General features: G+C 44.6%; 9 protein-coding genes across 9 annotated transcripts; 5 read left to right on the forward strand and 4 right to left on the reverse strand.

Moving 5' to 3' along the window:
• The first annotated feature begins 2,262 nt into the window (after nucleotides 1–2,262).
• On the forward strand, nucleotides 2,263–2,547 carry rps19 (ribosomal protein S19). The gene has a single exon. The coding sequence runs from the start codon at nucleotides 2,263–2,265 to the stop codon at nucleotides 2,545–2,547; it is 285 nt and encodes a 94-aa protein (YP_009049818.1).
• A 13-nt stretch (nucleotides 2,548–2,560) lies between these two features.
• rps3 (ribosomal protein S3) lies at nucleotides 2,561–5,322 on the forward strand. The gene is made up of 2 exons: nucleotides 2,561–2,634; nucleotides 3,711–5,322. The coding sequence occupies exons 1-2, from the start codon at nucleotides 2,561–2,563 to the stop codon at nucleotides 5,320–5,322; spliced, it is 1,686 nt and encodes a 561-aa protein (YP_009049819.1).
• orf102k (hypothetical protein) lies at nucleotides 3,393–3,701 on the reverse strand. Its single transcript has one exon. The coding sequence runs from the start codon at nucleotides 3,699–3,701 to the stop codon at nucleotides 3,393–3,395; it is 309 nt and encodes a 102-aa protein (YP_009049820.1).
• Nucleotides 5,252–5,728, forward strand: rpl16 (ribosomal protein L16; the record flags this gene model as incomplete). Its single annotated transcript has 1 exon — nucleotides 5,252–5,728. A coding segment is annotated over one exon (477 nt), but the record flags the coding sequence as incomplete, so codon positions are not given.
• A 248-nt stretch (nucleotides 5,729–5,976) lies between these two features.
• Nucleotides 5,977–7,657, forward strand: cox2 (cytochrome oxidase subunit 2). Its single transcript has 2 exons — nucleotides 5,977–6,358; nucleotides 7,272–7,657. The coding sequence occupies exons 1-2, from the start codon at nucleotides 5,977–5,979 to the stop codon at nucleotides 7,655–7,657; spliced, it is 768 nt and encodes a 255-aa protein (YP_009049822.1).
• Nucleotides 7,658–10,293: 2,636 nt separating this feature from the next.
• Nucleotides 10,294–10,671, forward strand: orf125h (hypothetical protein). The gene has a single exon. The coding sequence runs from the start codon at nucleotides 10,294–10,296 to the stop codon at nucleotides 10,669–10,671; it is 378 nt and encodes a 125-aa protein (YP_009049823.1).
• A 169-nt stretch (nucleotides 10,672–10,840) lies between these two features.
• Nucleotides 10,841–11,521, reverse strand: orf226 (hypothetical protein). The gene has a single exon. It carries the CDS (start codon nucleotides 11,519–11,521, stop codon nucleotides 10,841–10,843), a length of 681 nt encoding a protein of 226 aa, YP_009049824.1.
• A 3,037-nt stretch (nucleotides 11,522–14,558) lies between these two features.
• Nucleotides 14,559–15,047, reverse strand: orf162 (hypothetical protein). Its single transcript has one exon. It carries the CDS (start codon nucleotides 15,045–15,047, stop codon nucleotides 14,559–14,561), a length of 489 nt encoding a protein of 162 aa, YP_009049825.1.
• A 2,425-nt stretch (nucleotides 15,048–17,472) lies between these two features.
• On the reverse strand, nucleotides 17,473–17,799 carry orf108f (hypothetical protein). Its single transcript has one exon. It carries the CDS (start codon nucleotides 17,797–17,799, stop codon nucleotides 17,473–17,475), a length of 327 nt encoding a protein of 108 aa, YP_009049826.1.
• Nucleotides 17,800–19,030: the final 1,231 nt, after the last annotated feature.

The raw sequence follows: 19,030 nt of genomic DNA on the forward strand, positions 1-19,030 counted from the left end.
ATCAATGCCTAATTTACCCTCCTTCAGCTAGGCCAGGAACGAAAAATGAGATGTTTGCTTAAAACTTCCTAGCAGTGAAATCTCAGGATGCTTGCAGCTCAACTATATTAATCTCCTCAAGCCATAAGGCGTAGGGCCTTGTATTCGAATAGAAAGATCAATCTTTCATCTAAAGCTGCAACTCTGTCCTCGACTTCCTCCCGGGTAAGATGAAGAACAGCCAGATACTGGAATTGGAGTAGAATCAATGGGGACTCGGAGGTCCTCCGCAGGACCTAGGAATAGAATAGGCGGGATGAGCTCAACAATAGCTAGATTGAGTTCTCTGGGGCTGTCCTCTATAGTCGTTCCCACGGGAAGGATGTGAATAGGAGCTGAGTTCAAGAGATAGATGTAGTGATCTCGGGCAGCTCTTTCTAAGGAATTTCTTGTATCAATAGATTCTGCTCTGTATCCCGGAAGGGAATGCAACAATAGAGAAAGATTCTAACTTCACTTGCTGCCTTTATGCTCTAGGAGTTAAGTGACCCATAGGCATGGGTCACAAACGAGAAAGGTAGGTTCCTTTCCTTACTAGATCCTCTGTCACTTAGACTTCCTTAGAAGACTATCAATTCTCAGTCAGTTACCAGATTCTAAATATGAGAAGATTTTAAGGCCTTTATTCTAGCCGATAAGGATCTGAATCAATGGGTGTTTGGATGATCAGCCTAGGCTTTTTCTTTTTTTTGCTTCTACGTCTCATGACGGGAGTGCTAGAGCCATAAAATGCATTCTTTAGTCAAGCAATGAGAAAGATTGACCAATCTCATCATATGCTATTTCATATGAATATGCCCTCTAACTTGAACTTCCTGACTTCCCAGGGTTTCCACTGCCTAACTAGACTTCTCATTCATCGGAAGTCAGGGCTAAGAGTTATCATGAGTTAACTCCGGCTTATCTACTAAAGGCTGTAACTTTGAACTCAACTCTAAAGGAAGTGACTTCAGGGTTGGAACATCAGAGCAGAGGCGGGCATAGAATCTATGAGTGTTTGGATTGAATCCCTTGGGACTTGAAACTGAATCTTAGTCTGCAGGAATTAAGACTGGTTTGTAGCTTTCCTACCTTATCTTACCTTATCTGAAGTTGGACGGGATTCCTAAGTCGAATGACTGATCTCCGGACTCTTTACGGCTCTCAATCTCAATACTAGCTGGGGTTCAAACTGCCTTGACTCCGGTCTTGAAAAAACTTTTTTGAGCAAGATACGGGCTTTAGAAGCAGGGATTAGGAATGGGCTTCTCTTTCCTGACTATGTTCCCCCAGATCAAGAGATGGGAGATTATCTACTTGCTTCTTGAAGACTGACAGTTAGGCCTAAGGTCGTGTTAACTAAATATCATGACTTCTGGCTTTCCTAACTAAATAGAGGAAGCTAGAATTCTGACCTGCTTCCGACTTCGAAAAGGTCTAGTCTGATCTTCCCGACTGGTACCTTTGTAGGGGTTTACTTTAGCGAGGAATTGAAGTTCGCTGTAAAACTGGGGTACACTGTGCTCCCAATGAAAGGATACCTCTTTGAGAAGGGCTCATCCCAGAAGTTTTTCCTAGAGGTGAAAGGGGAAGGGGCATTGGTACTTATGCAGGGTCGGGTTAAATGAGTTCCGCGGGTAAGCAATTCGGTGCAAGCTCCAGCTGATGCCATTGATGTAAAAAAGACATCTAGAATAGATCGAGCTAAATGTTGAATCATAAGTAGGAGGGATAGCGCTTCCTTTTCTCTTTATAGGTCTACTTCTTTCACTACTTATGCCTTATAGCGTAGCGATAAAAATAAGCTTCTTCCGGGACCGGAACATGGAGACCAAAAAGTTTTGACTTACCGCCACACCTTGCTTTTCCTTTATTACTATTACGTTCTGCCCTTACATCGTAAAAGTAAGGGTTAAGCTATAGAACTAGATACGTAAGAGAAAGAGAGGAGAGCAGAACTTTACTTCTCTGCTGAGGCATAAGCAATAGCAAACAATCTCTAACGTTGTAGTTTAAGTGGTCCGCTGTCTAACATCTTTCGTATCTTGTTCGTGTTCGTTGCCAAGGTAGATCTTTTTCTTTGCCTTGAAAGATATTGCGTATAAAGAGAAAGATAGCCAGTCCTCTTGGGCGGCCGAGAGTGTTATGTAAAAAGGACCAAGGAGGATCCTATCCGTCAGGAGAAGGAGGAGGAGTAGGAGCTAGCCTTAGGTAGGGGCGGAATCGAAGCGAAGAAATTCGTTCATGCCACGACGATCTATATGGAAGGGCAGTTTTGTTGATGCATTCCTCTTGAGAATGAAGAAGAAGAGAGATCTTCTTTTTAACAGGAAAATTTGGTCACGTAGATCTTCTATTTCGCCGGAATTCGTTGATTGCTCCGTACGAATTTACAATGGAAAAACTCCTGTTCGTTGTAAGATTACTGAAGGAAAGGTTGGTCATAAATTTGGAGAGTTTGCTTCTACACGGAAACGAAGACCTTCGAGAACAAATATTGGACCGGGAAGAAAAAGGGGGAAAAAGTAAAGTCTAAGCGCATATGGCACGAAAAGGAAATCCAATTTCGGTAAGACTTGATCTGAATCGTAGTTCAGATTCAAGTTGGTTTAGTGAGGGCGACCGCGAAAGTCACCGAATGGGTCAGTCTTTTAGTTCTCCCAGATTAGAATATCAAAGGAGGACGTTGCAGATGCCCGGGGCGGACACGACTTCTTCTAAGGCTAGAAGACCACTGGAAGACACCCAGGACTATAGCATGTCGTGAAAGAAGCACACTGGACGGGCGTGCTTCGACCGTGTCTCCGGGGCACAGTTGAATGTAGATATCATGAACGCGAGGTGCAGGATACCAGGCCGAGAAACCCGGGCAACCATTCCCCTATGTGCCAATCGCTAGCGCATCCAGGGCCCCGGCGCCCAGCTCAGCTGGAGAGGCCTAGCCTGATCTGAGAAGTGCTAATTCGGTTCGGATAGACTTCATTCAAGAATACCACCGCCCCGGGAATCAATAAGAAAACAAGTGCTGACGTTTCAGATCAGTGAATAAACCGAAAGGAAAGGAAAGAAGAGACCTTTCTCGCTCAGCGCCTAAAGCGCACTATGCTCCGCTTCAACAAATGAGAGTTTTCGGTGGAACCGGTGAACCACGCGAGCTGGTTAGATGCGTGGGACAGAGGGCTCGTAGTACCTGCTAGCGCGGCTACGCAGTGGAAGGGAAGGAGCCTAAATCGACCCCCTTCTTTTTTTCTTTGAAAAAAGCAGTAAGGAGTAAGGAGATTAAACTCTCGGATGAGACTAAGCAGCTACCGACCGTTCCGACGCGCCCTTGACCTATTTTGATGTTGACCAAAAACCTATCTCTAAAGTGGAGCCTAGTTTAAGCTGTCAAACAAGTGATGATTGAATGAAAGAAAAACCACTAGTAGGGATATGGATGGAGTCTCGCTCAGTAAAGAGAGTTGTAGGATTCGTAAAACAGGAGAAGAGCATCTCAAAGTATGGGGCAAAGGATGTTGCGTTTTGACTTTGTCTCCCGGGATCCACCACAGGTTGGGTTTGAGAGCCGTGTGATGGGTGACTATCCAGCACGGTTCGGAGAGCACTTTTAGTCTGCGCTGGTGAATGGAAGCCCCCCCTATCAAGCAAGAAGGAAGCGGCTCTTCCCACGGCGGAGTCACCATTGACTCTATTTATTATTATGGTAAATCAGTGTATCAAGATGTCAATCTGAGATCTTATTTCGGTTCGATACGTCCACCTACGAGACTCACCTTTGGCTTTCGTCTCGGTAGGTGTATTATTATACATTTTCCCAAAAGAACATTCATTCATTTCTTTCTTCCCCGTCGACCACGACGACTGAAACGACGCGAAAAATCCAGACCCGTAAAGGAGAAGGGCCGGTGGGGGGCATTTGGGAAAGTCGGGCCGATCGGGTGTCTTCATTCAAGCGACGGTACAGAAGAAGAACGAAACGAAGTGAGAGGCCGGGGGGCAGGGAAAAGAGTCGAGTCGATCAGGCTCGACGATCGGGAGAAGCAAAACGAAATCAGGATTTGGCCGAAAAAGAAGCAAGGCTATGGATACCATGACCGATCACCATCGATAAAGAAGAATCTTTCTAAATCACTTCGTGTCAGCGGGGCCTTCAAGCATCCGAAATACGCCGGGATTGAAAATGACATAGCGTTCCTGATAGAAAATGACGACTCCTTCAGAAAAACAAACTTATTCAAGTTCTTTTTCCCAAAGAAGTCCCGCTCCGACCGCCCGACGAGTCATCTACTTAAAAGGACCCTCCCCGCAGTCCGCCCTTCCTTGAATTATTCGGTCATGCAATACTTATTGAATACAAAGAAGAAAATGCATTTCGACCCCGTCGTAGTTCTCAATCATTTCGTGGCGCCGGGCGTGGCTGAACCATCTACGATGGGGGGAGCTAATGCACAGGGAAGAAGCTTAGATAAAAGAATACGTTCTTGCATCGCTTTTTTTGTAGAAAGCTCGACCAGCGAGAAAAAGTGTTTGGCCGAAGCCAAAAAGAGGGTGACCCACTTTATTCGCCAAGCGAATGATCTTCGCTTCGCGGGAACAACAAAAACCACCATCTCGCTCTTTCCTTTCTTCGGTGCTACCTTTTTTTTTCCAAGGGATGGGGTGTATAATAACCTTTTTTTTGAGGATGCCCGGGAACAACTCCTAGGTCAATTAAGGAGAAAATGTTGGAACCTCATGGGTAAGGATAAGGTAATGGAATTGATAGAGAAATTCATAGACCTAAATAGGATAGGAGAATTGATAAGGGGAATAGAGATGATGATAGAGATCATACTGAGAAACAGAAGAATTCCGTACGGGTACAACTATTATTTGAACGAAGTGAAAAAAATGCGATCTTTGTTGTATAATAGAACAAACACTAATACCTTAATTGAATCGGTCAAGATCAAATCTGTTTATCAAAGTGCTTCTCCGATTGCTCAAGACATCTCTTTTCAACCGAGGAACAAAACAAGATCATTTCGTTCCATTTTTAGTAAAATAGTGAAGGATATTCCATTAGTAATGAAAAAAGGGGTGGAGGGGATCCGTATATGTTGTTCAGGTCGATTAGAAGGTGCAGAAATAGCTAGAACTGAATGCGGAAAGTATGGAAAAACATCTCGTAATGTATTTAACCAGAAAATAGATTATGCTCCTGCGGAAGTATCTACTCGTTACGGAATCTCAGGTGTCAAAGTGTGGATTTCATATAGTAAAAAAAAAGGGGGACGTGCTATATCCGAAACGTACGAAATATAGTAAATATCGTAAAGGCAGATGTAGTAGGGGTTGCAAACCGGACGGTACACAACTTGGTTTTGGAAGATATGGCACTCAAAGTTGTAGAGCTGGTCGTCTTTCATATCGAGCCATTGAAGCAGCGCGTCGTGCTATAATCGGACACTTCCATCGTGCTATGAGCGGACAATTCCGAAGAAATGGTAAGATATGGGTAAGAGTTCTCGCAGATATCCCTATTACCGGGAAACCTACAGAAGTAAGAATGGGAAGAGGAAAAGGAAATCCTACGGGTTGGATTGCTCGTGTGTCCAGGGGACAAATCCTATTTGAAATGGATGGTGTGAGTTTGTCAAATGCTCGACAAGCCGCTACATTAGCGGCGCATAAACTATGTTCGTCAACCAAGTTTGTTCAGTGGTCGTAAGCTTATTAATCTGACCCAAATTGGTACACGCCAATTCCATTTCGCCGGATTGAAAGAGCCATCAATCACTATGATCTCTTTCGTCAGAAAAGAAATTGCGTAAATTCTGCCTTTTTTGATCCCATGCTTTCCGTTGGTCAACAACCAACCAAAGTGCTCTATACTTCTTCACTACTCGTACAGGGAAGGTGGAAGAAATTCAGTCTCTCTTTTTGGGAGCAGAGCAGTCAAAGAATGAACCAAACCAAATGATTGTTCTAGAATGGCTATTCCTCACAATTGCTCCTTGTGATGCAGCGGAACCATGGCAATTAGGATCTCAAGACGCAGCAACACCTATAATGCAAGGAATAACAGACTTACATCACGATGTCTTTTTCTTCGTTATTCTGATTTTGGTTTTCGTATCATGGATCTTGGGTCGCGCTTTATGGCATTTCCACTATAAAAAAAATCCAATCCCGCAAAGGATTGTTCATGGAACTACTATCGAGATTCTTCGGACCATATTTCCTAGTATCATCCCTATGTTCATTGCTATACCATCATTTGCTCTGTTATACTCAATGGACGAGGTAGTAGTAGATCCAGCCATTACTATAAAAGCTATTGGACATCAATGGTATCGGAGTGCGCCTCTTCACGAGGGTGATTAAAGTGCAACGAAATGCCTTAAAGTTGAATATGGTTCGCGAAGCATCTGGCTTACCGGTAATCTCCCATTCCCGCCGTCGAGAGACTTTAATAACTATAGCATGCCAGAAACGGGGAGTTGAGGTGGTTAGACCTATACCCCGAAATGCTCCCAGCATAGGAGCCTATGGTTCCATTCTTGTTGTTGCTGGAGGTACACATCCCTCTTCTCGGTGTGGAACGATATACGAGAAATAGATGCTCAGCCTGCAATGTCCGATAACGGCGCTGAAGTAGTGAATCTATCGGCACCATAGCAGTGGTATACAACTTTGGACCTAACGGCCGGCCTAGTAACCTTTCGGAATGGGGGATCCCCGTTGGCAACAACCACGGTAGTAGTTGCGGAACTACTGGGCCGGGAGAGGAGCGGAAAGCCACTTGACTGGTTGGAGAGGACAACCTCTTGTTCCTGCTCCTCTTTCTTCGCTTCGGGGACGGAGGTCCTACGGTAGGTAACAGCAGGCACAAGCAAGTTGACCGAAGGGGACCAGCGCTTCTACTCCTCCACCGAGGAGCCGTTCTTGCGAGAAGCAAGGGATGTCGTGAACGGTGGGAGGTCACAGAGAATTGACCTATTCATAGAGTGATCCTATGATCGATACAGGATATAGACTATCTCATTCTTTATTCTATTCTATTTCTGAAAAAAAAAGAAGGGTGACTCAACTTCTCAGCTAGAGTTGGTGGTGGGACCTGTTGGCATAATGCACGCTGGAACGTGGGAATTCGAGGTCGGGAGAACTACCTAACTAAAGAAAAATAGTGTTCTTTCTAAGAGTAGGCGTGGAGAGCTTTTTGCGGGGAAACTTGCAAGTACAGTTTGGGGGGAGGCGGGCGTCGACCCTACCTTATGAGTATTCGGACTATAACAGTTCCGATGAACAGTCACTCACTTTTGACAGTTATACGATTCCAGAAGATGATCTAGAATTGGGTCAATCACGTTTATTAGAAGTCGACAATAGAGTGGTTCTACCAGCAAAGAGCCATATACGTTTTATTGTAACATCTGCTGATGTACCTCATAGTTGGGCTGTACCTTCCTTAGGTGTCAAATGTGATGCTGTACCTGGTCGTTTAAATCAGACCTCTATTTCGGTACAACGAGAAGGAGTTTACTATGGTCAGTGCAGTGAGATTTGTGGAACTAATCATGCCTTTATGCCGATCGTCGTAGAAGCTGTTCCTAGGAAAGATTATGGGTCTCGGGTATCCAATCAATTAATCCCATAAAGCGCGGAAGCTTAAGCGGAAATGAAAGAGGAGGTTGAGGGAAGCCACTAAATTGAGGGCTTCGCTCGCTCGCTCTAACGCTCGTTTAGTAGACAGCGAGTGGAGTGCATAAGCCCCTTTAGAGATAGGGGTGAGTACTACACGAGCTCGTAAGTAAAGTACGGAACGAGCCTTGTCTACGAAGCAGAGCGACCTCATCTTGCTTGCTTCTGGCGAAGCTTCTAGCTCTAAATAATAGGAATTCAGGTATGGCAGGAATACTGTCGACCGTTACGAGCGATAGCGAAGCCAAGCCGTATAAAGGCGAGCAGCCCTTATAGCAATAGCAAACGGCCTACTTATAGCCTATCAACAGGTCAGTCAATATCAGTAGGGGTCCTCTTGCCTAACGGAGTCAGCCCAACATGGACAATGATAGGCAGACCAAAGATTTACGCAGTCCTTGCGTGCTTGCTTTGCGCACCGGCATAGCTGAATTCGAATCCGCTGGCTCAGATGAGTGGCTCTTGGCTTCGTAAACATATCTATGTTCTTGCTTTTTCACTACCAATGAGTAGGCAGCTTTGGATGCTTATGGAGATATGGCTTTGGTAAAGATCTGCTTAGCGTGTGCTTTCTCGGGTGCTACTTAGAATAGAGATAGTCAGACTCTAACTTGAGAATGTTATAGCGCTGTGAAATAAGGACATTCTGATCGACCCGATTGGCTCTCGTTCTGGTTTGGCGGAAAGGTGAAAAGCACAAAATCTTTCTTCCTGGTTGGTGTACTAGGGCGATAGAATCCCAACCCCTTCGTTAGCTAGCTTAGCTTTCCCTCTTTTCAATCTATATCAGATCCTCCATTACTTCTTCGCCAATACCTTTTAGCTTTCCTTTAGCTGCTACTTTTTCCCAGTCCACGCCCAATCAGAGTAGTCAGTGTGCCTGCTCCGTCCTTCTTTGACGAAATGGATGCTGTAGGAGAGGTTGGGAAGGAGGGACTTCGCTAAAGAGGGTCTGTCTGTGCGCGAGGAAGGTCTTTTTCCTTTCTCCTTCCATTGCTTGACTAGGTTCGCTTTGCAAGGAAGGGAAGGCATCCGTGCAGGTAGAAAAAGGCGGAGGTCAAGCTATGGGCACAAGGAGGTAAGGTATAGTAAGTTACTTCTTCGTCTTTTGCTTGTCATTGGATTGGAAGCCGCAGGCGATGCCTTCTTGCTTGTGTAGTTGGCCTTGCCTGCTTAGTGCGGAAGTGCGTAAAGTAGGCTCATTCTTTGGTTTATAAAGATCTTGTAGTAGCCGAAGGTAGTCCGCTTGTTAGATTGAATTGAATCTTATATAACAACACAACCGGGGCCTTATTAATTGTGAGACTTTATCAATAGTATAAGTGGACCTCTCAAAGGTATAAGTAGACATTAGTCTTGCTGGTTCGGGCGGTAAGGCCCTGGGTAAGCTCGGGTTAGCCTGTCAGGGTGAATGCAGGTAGTGGATGTAGCTTTTCTTCTGAAGCGTCTTAGTTCGTAGCTGCCGAAGTGTAGCATTGAGGTGAGGAGCGCGCTAGCTAGGTGGAGTCTCCTTTCGGAACTACTTCTTTTCCTTTCTCTCTCTGCTATCCCATCCACTGAACTGTCAGTATCGAGACAAGTTCGGAATGTTGGCTGAGCGTAGACTAGTCTGTTCAGGCAGTCACAGGCTTGCTAAAGCTAAAAACGGAACAACGCTTCTCACTGACTACATCAGAAGCGAAATCCTCAACTTCAAATACAATGCGAGCTGGAACGGGGTTGCCTTAGCTACTGTGGTGTACATATGCCAGGAATCGCACCATAGCCGGAGTCGATCGAGGGCCAGATCTTGATGTAGAAAGGAGCTCTCAAGCTGAGGCGGAGAAGAAAGCTTACGATTCTGTTGGTGTGAAGTGAGCTCTAACAATCGAAGCGGCTAAAGGAGCCTGCTTTGGTGACCCTACGAGGAAGTGTTGCTCATTAAAGTCAGCTTCAAACTTCCGGTAACCGCTTATCCCAAGGTAGGTGGGCTTAGATAAGAAATATAGGCATTTTTTCTCTATATCAATCCTTCGATAAAGCACTCAAACCAACGAGTAAGGAAAGGAGGCCTTGAGTTGATATTTAAAAGAAGGAGTTCGTCCTGGTGTGCTGCTTCCTTTCCTGCCACTACTTTTTGAGTAGAAACTCCTCTTTGGTTTAATTCATATTCAACTTTCTCTAGCGGAATTAGACTTTCATTTCTATTTCTTCAAATCCAGCATGACATGTGTCAAGAATCAAAGAAAAGTTCGAAAATTGGCGAATTCAATGTTTCCATATCCCTCCGGGCAGGAAATCATATATTGAATAGAGGGTACTCCACCTCTGTAGAGGATACAACACATTGAAATAAAGGAATTGGTGGATCTCTCCCATCAGACAGATCAACGGCACCGGGCATGGGATACACAGGCAGGAGAGCCGATTTGACCGCGCAGACCAAATGAGCGAAATTTTTTTAAAGCGAAAGCGCTGTGCCAACTTGCGTACAAGATTTATATGTGGATTTGATACTATAGTCAAATCCTCTTCATAAGTCCTTTCTTACAGGCTATTCAAGGTCTATTGGCTTTCTTGCTTATGCGGTACTTCGAAGGCTAAGCCTCGTTTATGCACCGAGAAAGATCGTCGGTAGGAAAGCTCTGTTATGCACCAACGACGGCCCCTTCTCTTTACCTTTCCCGTGCCCTACCTCATTCCTTTGCTGGCTTGAATTCCATCTCTTTTCTTCTTTGTTTGCGAGAGTTACTCATAGGACGACCCACCGGTAGACCAAGACTTGAACGGATAGAATCGTACTACCGCTGTCGATGCCGGTGCTGCTTGCCGACGGCCCTTCGCTTACTTCTCTGGAGTCAACGATGCCGCTTTTTCCGTCACGGAAACTGCTCGCTGTGCCCGGGTCAAGGAGATTCGATTTGCTTGGTTGGGTTCTTTGCTTGCTTATTCCACTTCTTAATCATCCTTCATTTCACTAATTCGTATTAACATGGACCTAAGATGAATTAGATAGGTTTTACACTTTTCTCAAAGAAAGAGGAAATAGCAAAGAATCATTCGGCGCGTAGTGAACTGCCAGATAGATCAGTACAGCTAGGGATGCCGTTGAAACCCGAGCAAAGGCTTCGAATTCTGCGAATTGCGCTAGTTCGAATTTTCATTTACCAGCTACTTGTTTCATGGCTTTTATTTGAGCTGCGGACCCCACTCTGGAAAGGGAGATACCCACATTAATAGCAGGTCTGATTCCAGAATTGAATAGGTCGGCGGATAAGAAGATTTGTCCATCAGTAATGGAAATTACATTAGTAGGAATATAAGCCGAAACATCTCCCGATTGAGTTTCAACTATTGGTAAGGCGGTCATACTTCCTTCACCTAAACTCGAACTAAATTTAGCGGCTCTTTCCAAAAGGCGTGAATGCAAATAAAAAACATCTCCTGGATAAGCTTCACGACCGGGCGGTCTTCGTAATAGAAGAGACATTTGGCGATAAGCTTGCGCTTGTTTGGAGAGATCATCATAAATGATTAAAGTGTGTCGTTCACGATACATAAAATATTCAGCCAGAGCTGCTCCTGTATAAGGAGCAAGGTATTGTAATGTAGCAGGGGAATCCGCCGTTTCGGCTACCACAATAGTGTATTCCATCGCTCCCCTTTCCTGTAAAGTCGTTACTACCTGGGCCACAGAAGACGCTTTTTGCCCAATAGCTACATAAACACATAATCCATTTTGACCTTGTTGATTGAGAATGGTGTCTGTGGCTACTGCTGTTTTACCGGTCTGTCTGTCCCCAATAATTAATTCTCGCTGACCACGTCCTATAGGGATCATCGAATCAATAGCAATAAGCCCGGTTTGAAGAGGCTCATATACAGAACGGCGCGAAATAATACCCGGGGCGGCAGATTCAATTAATCGAAATTCAGAAGCTGAAATTTCACCTCTACCATCAATAGGTTTAGCCAGGGCATTTACAACACGACCCAAATAAGCCTCACTCACGGGTATCTGAGCAATTCTTCCCCTTGCTTTCGAGCCGGAGTTTGCTTGTTTTAGTCCATACAAGGCCTTCCTGATGAGACTTTGCTATTCATTCCGGAAGTTACTATGCTTCGCGCTCTCCTTGACAGAGATATTTCAACCTATCTGATCGTGACTTTGTTAACCCGCTTCGTCGCACGATAGAGAAAGGAAAAGCGACCCCGTGCCCTACCTTTGCTTAGTAAGAAATTGGTGAAGGCATCGGGATAGGACTGAAACTATGCCATTCAAGAAGCGACTGATCGATGGAAAGCTTCAAACAGCACCATTGCTAAATATCCCATAGTAGGGTCAAGGGCGTTAGCGAGAGCGTCTCTGAACCTGTTTTCCTCTTCGCTTTAGCTCGAGCAATTTCACTCTCTTCGAGTAACTTACAATGAATCTTCGGTAATAGAAAACGAGTCCTTAAAATGATCTTAGCTCACTCACCTTGGTGGGTGCTTGCCACTCCTCGATGGCTCTGATGCCCATCCAATGCCCTATTCCGAGGATCTCCGTCTGTTTAAAGGAGCATTTGTCTTTACATAACATAGAGGGGATTTTTCTTTAATACCTTAAAAACGGTCCGAAGGTGGTGGAAGTGGTCGTTTAACGAATAGCTATAGTCCACGATTAAAGTATACTACCAGTCGTCTAAGTACGGGTGGAATAGCTCATTGTGGAGGGAGCAGAACGTGGCAGGGGTATTGGTGAGTCCAAAAGGCATAACCAGATCAAACGCCCCCGGTCATTCCGGCAGCTTAAACTGAAAATAGGAAAAGATATGAGAATCAAAAGAAGTCTATACCTGCAGATGAAAGAGGAGCTTCTACGTGAACATTTCACACAGTGCTTTCTCCTCCAACAGTCAAGTAACTAGCACTGGTTATTCCAGCAAGAGCTCTTACTCTAACAGAACTAGGACCGTCAACTCCAATTGTAGCAGCGGGAATGTCTGAACCACCAGATATGGCATTAATAGCTTCTATTGCATGGGTGGAAATGGAGAGCAGGCGCGGAATATAATAGCTTGAACCGCTTAGGCTCTTTGCACCTAAATAAATAGTAGACACGCAAAAAAATAAGACGCGAAACTTATAGAGTCGTAGCCTTCTAAGACTTTCTTCTCCAACTCACTCAATCGATAGGTTGAGGCAATCAACTGGAAATCGACCAAAAGGACCTGTCAAGCCTTAGAAGTCAAAGCATGCATCACATATCATCATGCATAGCTTATTAGCTGTAGTAGCTGCATAGGAAACATAAAGCATATAGTACTTTTCTCCATTGTCATGCATCAAATGGCTGTCTCTCCTCTCTCAAAGCAGGCGAACTTCATGGAAGATCAAGAAAAGCGAGAACGGGAACTCCTAGAGCTGCTGGAGCGCCTAACCCGGCTGTTACCTCCTTCTACCGTCGCCCGCCTCTGATCAGCATTCCAATACTCCGAAGCACACATCAGATACGCAGAGTAGTAATTGGCATATCCATTCTCTCTCCACAATGGCAAGCTCCTGGTTCACACCTAGATCTGGCCGGAGAATAGCATAAGAAAGATCTCGACGGCTCTGGGAATATACCACTCCCGATACTCTTCCTCCGTCACCTCTATCTCCAAATCAACGGTTTGATATGATGAATTGAATATCATTACCAATGATTACAATTTCATCAATATATACTAAAATAAAAAACAGAATAGTTTCCACGTCGACGAGTAAAAAGGGACTGCCTGGGATTGAAGAAAACCAGCATCCACAGAAGCTAATTTGGCAAACCCATTTCGGGACGCTTGTTTAAGTCCATAAAGGGACTGATTCAGGCGGCAAACTGAGTTCTCCCCCTGTGGAGAATATCCGTGAGGGAGAGACATGTATACTTCCTTTTTTGGAACATGTTAAGGCTTTACGCTCTAACTCACCTTCACAACTCTAGGTGTCGTCGCGCCTAAGTTATCATTCTTTTTCCACTGTCTGATTGCAGTAGGGGGTCACGTAGGATGGTTAAGCCAGGAGCAGGACCGATACTTTGCTTAGCCAACACATCTTCACATTGCCTTCCCTCCAAATATGTCTCAATTCACACCTCCAACCCCTTCTCATTAGCTCTCTGATTCTCAGGATAATATTGAAATGTGGATCCTCAGGCCCAGCCATTGTGCAGCTTCTGTATAGAAACCAGGGAGTCCGTCTCAACCTGAATGAGTCTATAACCCTCCTCCCAGAAGCTAGTAGTTTGGCTAAAAAGAGATAATCAGAAGAAAATGATCGGGCAGGGATGCACAGCAGGAACTTGCAAAGCCAACACAAGAGAAAAGAAATATGTTCACCCTCGGCAATACGCACTTGATAATACCCCGAAAATCCTTTTTCATCGCTCTCAGCGCATCAAGTCGAATAGTGTTGTTTAACAATCTTAAGCAGCTTTAAGGTAAAGATGACATTCAGGCTCATAAGAAGCTCTTGTCGCCAACTACATCGGAAAATGCAAGAAACTTTGAATTGGACGTAGATAGCCTTTTTCATCTTTTCTGATTTCGATAGGCATCCCACCCTCACCTCAGGATGAGAGGACTTCTTTGAGCCCTAAGCTTTGTTCCCTTCGCAAGTGACCTGAAAGCCGGGCAGGCGCTTTAAGAAGGTGCCAGTTGACTTCTAGTTGTAGCGGATCTTACATCGGTTCTAGCGCTTTCTCTTGATTCTATTTTTGAAAGATCTTTCCTTGCTCTGAGGAATGCCCGGTTTAACCAGAATCATCTCGTTAGCTTTTAGAGTCATCCCGGGATCTTTGGCTTATGCCATGTGCTCCAAACTTGAACTCAACTTCCTTTTTCACCAACATCCGCTTCTCACTCAAGAAACTGGTGAAAGTCTTTTCCCTTTGCTGCAGCTTTCCCACGAGCTTTGATTATCATATACTCAATCTGGTCACTGGACCTAGGCTCTATTGAGAATTTGATGATGCCGAAGGAACCGCACGCACCATCTGCGCCCTCGGCCTTGGACGAAAGAACAGACGAACTTCTTGAGGAGAATCTAGAGCTACGAAAGGCAGCTCCAGCGGATGGCCAAAAGGTCCCCGAAGTCCGGGAAGCAGTCAAACAGGACTTCAAAACCCAAACCCCGGCCGACAAATTCACCTTACTCCAAGAACTAGAAAAAGAAAGAAAGGCTAAAAAAGAAACCCCTGCCATGAATTCCTCAATGAAATAAAGGATTTGAAAAGCAAAATCCAAGATGGGCGGGGCAATTGAGTAGCAAGCTATCTGTTCTCGGAAGCAAAAGTAGCTCGAGCCAAAGGCAACAGCGAGGCCCCTAGTCCAAAAGTCTAATAGCATAGGAAAATGCACTTGGGCTAGGGGGAAAGAAGAGCGGGTATGTGGGCTTCTTTCACTTAACAGTTTTGTAATATCAATTAGTAGTATGCCCGGCCAGAAGACCGATGAGCCTTACCAGAAGTGAAGCAAAGAAGAGAGAAAGTCGCTCTTATAACGGTAACTGAAGAGTTGTCAACAAGTCAAAAAGGTGATGGGAAATTTCCAATTAGATCGATCTTCTTCTTTCTTGTTATGGATAGAGGTTAGCTTTGCCAGCTGTAACCGATGCCACAAAGGTTGAAAACGGAGATTCCTTGATGCCGTTCGCTTGACGGAAGCTACTTACCTTATTACTATCAAAGGGAATGACATGGCAAAGCCTTTAGCACAATCAAGCAATCAAAGTAAGAGGAAAAGATCCAAGCTAGCCCGAGCCCCGAAAGGAATCAATCTCTTTTAACCAACCCCTCTTACTAGATTGAGAAAAGGCGATCTCGATACGATCTTTCTAAACCAATCTATCACTGGCACTGGAACGAACCATTCTATACTAGTACTAGTATACTGAGTAGCGTGATCAAGTCAAGTCCTTCCTCCTTATTTCCGGATTTCAATTAGATTAATGTGCGCTCGTATGGGAGTAGAAGCCACTACTTCCCTCTTCCCCCGAGATGAACTACTCTCGCAAAGAACCTTCCTTCTATTGGCTATATATCTGTAGTCACACAGTTCCAGCTATCTTCTGGATAGAAGCGCAGGTGCTTGAGTGAAAGGCAGACAGGTAAGGGTAGGTAGTAAAGGCAAGCGCTTAGAAAAAGGTGGATTAAAAAACGAAAATAAATAGAACCAGATACATTCAACAAAGAAAGTGCTAGAGCATTTATTTAATACAAAGAAAGGACGTTATGTTTAATGAACTTATACAGGCCGTTAGGCGGGGCAAGAGGTACGAAGTCACTCGAAAGAGGTACGAAGTCACTCGACCTACAGGGAGAGGTACGAAGTCGCTCGACCTACAGGGAGAGGTACGAAGTCGCTCGAAGAGGGGCTACCGCTCGTTTCAAATGAGTTGTTCGTTGAACTATGTTCAACTATGTGATACTATGTTACAGAATAGTGAAACGAACAACGAATAGTTCAACTCATACGTTACGTATACTAGAGTGACTGGTAATGACAGGGTAAAGGCTGCATTGATATTATCAGTGTGAAATCCCATGTTTCAAATGAAACTAAGCCGTTCTCATCCTGTAGGTTTTCGATGATTACTGATCAGATGGGTGTCAAAAATGGTTGAGAGACAGCTAGGTGCTACCATACGGTACACTACGATACCCCCGGTACCCTACGTACGAAGTGACTCGACTGAAAGGAGAGGGGAGAGGAACGTAGTTCTGCAACGAAGAACGGAGTGGAATCCGTCCAGTGAGTAACTCGAGCAAACCCCCAATGCGGAAGTAGGGAAAAAATGACTATCCCAAAAGGGGAAGTCCGAAGATGAATCAGAATTGGCATCTTGTTCAGACAAAAGGGGAGAAGTTGGATCAGAAACTTCTTACATGCCAGCGCTACTGCTGTAGTGGGAGGCGAGGTCAACGGTAAGTGGACGAGAAAATTCCACATGTAGAATGGAAAGACCTGGGCTGCTAGTGAGTGCAATGGGGATAGTTTTCTCTATTCATAGTAGGTACGACGAAATTCGAATACGTAACATGATCTCCCCCACCCCTACTTTAGACATAAAAGGAAGGTTGAAAACAACTAGTTGTTTAGTGACTCTTTACTTGACTTGAAAAGCTTAAGTTGACTACCACTTCGTTCGTACTTCACTACAGTGCCTGTAGCCCCAAGATCGGCGAATAAGATCTCTTCTACTTTTCGTTGAGTTGTTCCCTTATCAACTCATCACGATCGATGAAGATAAAAGGAGGCTTTCACTCGTACTCGTTAAGAGCCAAACAAGCTTTCTTTTTGAAGATGGATGGATTTTATTCGAATATATTCTGTCGCCGAGAATGGATGGAATTAACAACCACTGAAGGGGTTTGATTCTCAGGCCGGAGTCAAGACAGAGATCGAACCCCTAATATGACATTGAACTTCTGGGTATAAAAGACTATCTATTAGTAAGACTCGAACAGAAAGATTTTTCATAATAGGAGTTGGGGCTTTCTTCGCCAAAGCGAAAGACTTATTTTCTCGAGTTAGGAGCCCCATCCCTTCCTTATTCTTATATATCTATTCTTTCTTGCTACTTCCGGTTATAAGCCACCGGCTTAAAGAAGACGATTCTAGGCGTCCATCAATAGACCTGGGGAAGAGGCTATTCAATCCGCCATGGAAGGTAGAACGAAAACAGGCGGACTTTTGCTTTGTCTTCCATGCGCCTTCTCTATCTATGGGTAGACTTCACACCCGCTCTGACCGGGAAGAGAACGAATTGACGCTAAAGAGATAGATTTGAGAAAAGACTTGCAATCAAAAAGGCCACTTGAATGGGTCCTTTGTCTCGATGAAAATAGGATTGATAAATGGCTTTTTGAAAGTAAATAAAAGTAAATGTCGTAGACAAAGAAAGAAAGTCTACCCTGGCACTGGGCGTTCCCAAACGGGTCAATTCAATAGAATAGACGCCTGTTGGCATTCCAGCCTTCCTATCCGAAAGAGAATCCAGTATCGTGAATATCTGAACTGGTTGTTTGCTGTTCAAGAATTCTTCTTTAGGGAACACATATGTGTTAAGGGACTTTTGGTAAGACCTATAGTTGGACATTAGGGTCAGATCCGAATACGTGCCTTCACCTCATCGAAGGTTTAGAAGCCTTGGACACCAAGAAGGTTCAATCTGAAAGAGAATAGAAAGGCGGGGGGCTAGAGGAAATAGGTTCCTAAAGAAAGGAAAGCCACCTCCGATCGAGCTTTCTTATGCTTATGACAGGCATTCTCGGGGAAAGGGGGAAGAAAGACTTATTGGATTGGTTATTCGCCCACGTATTTAAAGAAGAGCCTTCTATATTACTTATATTACGTGCGAGTGAGGTCTTTCCCAAAACAAATAGTGGGATTTCCTCAACCTTCCTGACTTTTTACCGACTACTCCTTGCTGGTGGGTTGACTTCTACAGTACAACGCGGGGACTTCTCTATTCTATAATTCTATATCTTTTTGATCTCGCACTTCCTTACTTCTAATAGAACCTGGAGACTAGCTATAGCTCTTCTCTTGCGCGCTTCCCTGCTTTAGCTCACCATTCTTCTCTTTGGAAAAGCCTTTTAGAAGAAGAATTTGAAAGGTACAGAGATTCGGTCGAGGTACGAAGTCACTCGGTCGAGGTACGAAGTCACTCGAAAGAGGTACGAAGTCACTCGAAAGAGGTACGAAGTCACTCGAAAGAGGTACGAAGTCACTCGACCAATTCGTTGAACATAGTTCAACTCATTTAGTTGCTAGAGATTCGTTGAACATAGTGAGACTAAGGACGCGAAACGCCCACTTGGGTAGCTATGACCAAGTCAGCCCATCGGACTCGAAGAAGGGAAGCGGAATGCCGAGAAAAATACCCTAAGCTAGCCGAAGAAAGCTTAGTCCCACCAGTTGTTTCTGGGGCCTCCAATAAGCTTTCCATCCTCCCATCAATACCAATTCGGAAGCATGAACCAACAACCAATCCAACCATATAACCGTTATTTGGTATCAGCTGTTTTTAGATAGGCTGCCACTTTAGATCGGGATAACAACCGGTAGTCACAGCTGCTATCCGCTGTTGTCACTAGGAACTATCACTCTCCTTCCAGCCCCCTTCACGGGCAGTATTCTTATGTTCTTTTGTTCTTTACGTCTTGTATACCAATGGGTGATGAATCCACCGGGGACATGATGAAGTCGGAACCAGAGAAACCATCCAGGGAATTTTGGCCGGATCTAATACATATGGAGGTGTAGTAGACATCGACCAACCTGCTGCCATATCATATAACTTCCACATAACACCAAACCTCACAAGA

Source organism: Capsicum annuum, mitochondrion (assembly GCF_002878395.1).
Source record: "Capsicum annuum cultivar Jeju mitochondrion, complete genome".
Taxonomy (NCBI): Eukaryota; Viridiplantae; Streptophyta; class Magnoliopsida; order Solanales; family Solanaceae; genus Capsicum; species Capsicum annuum.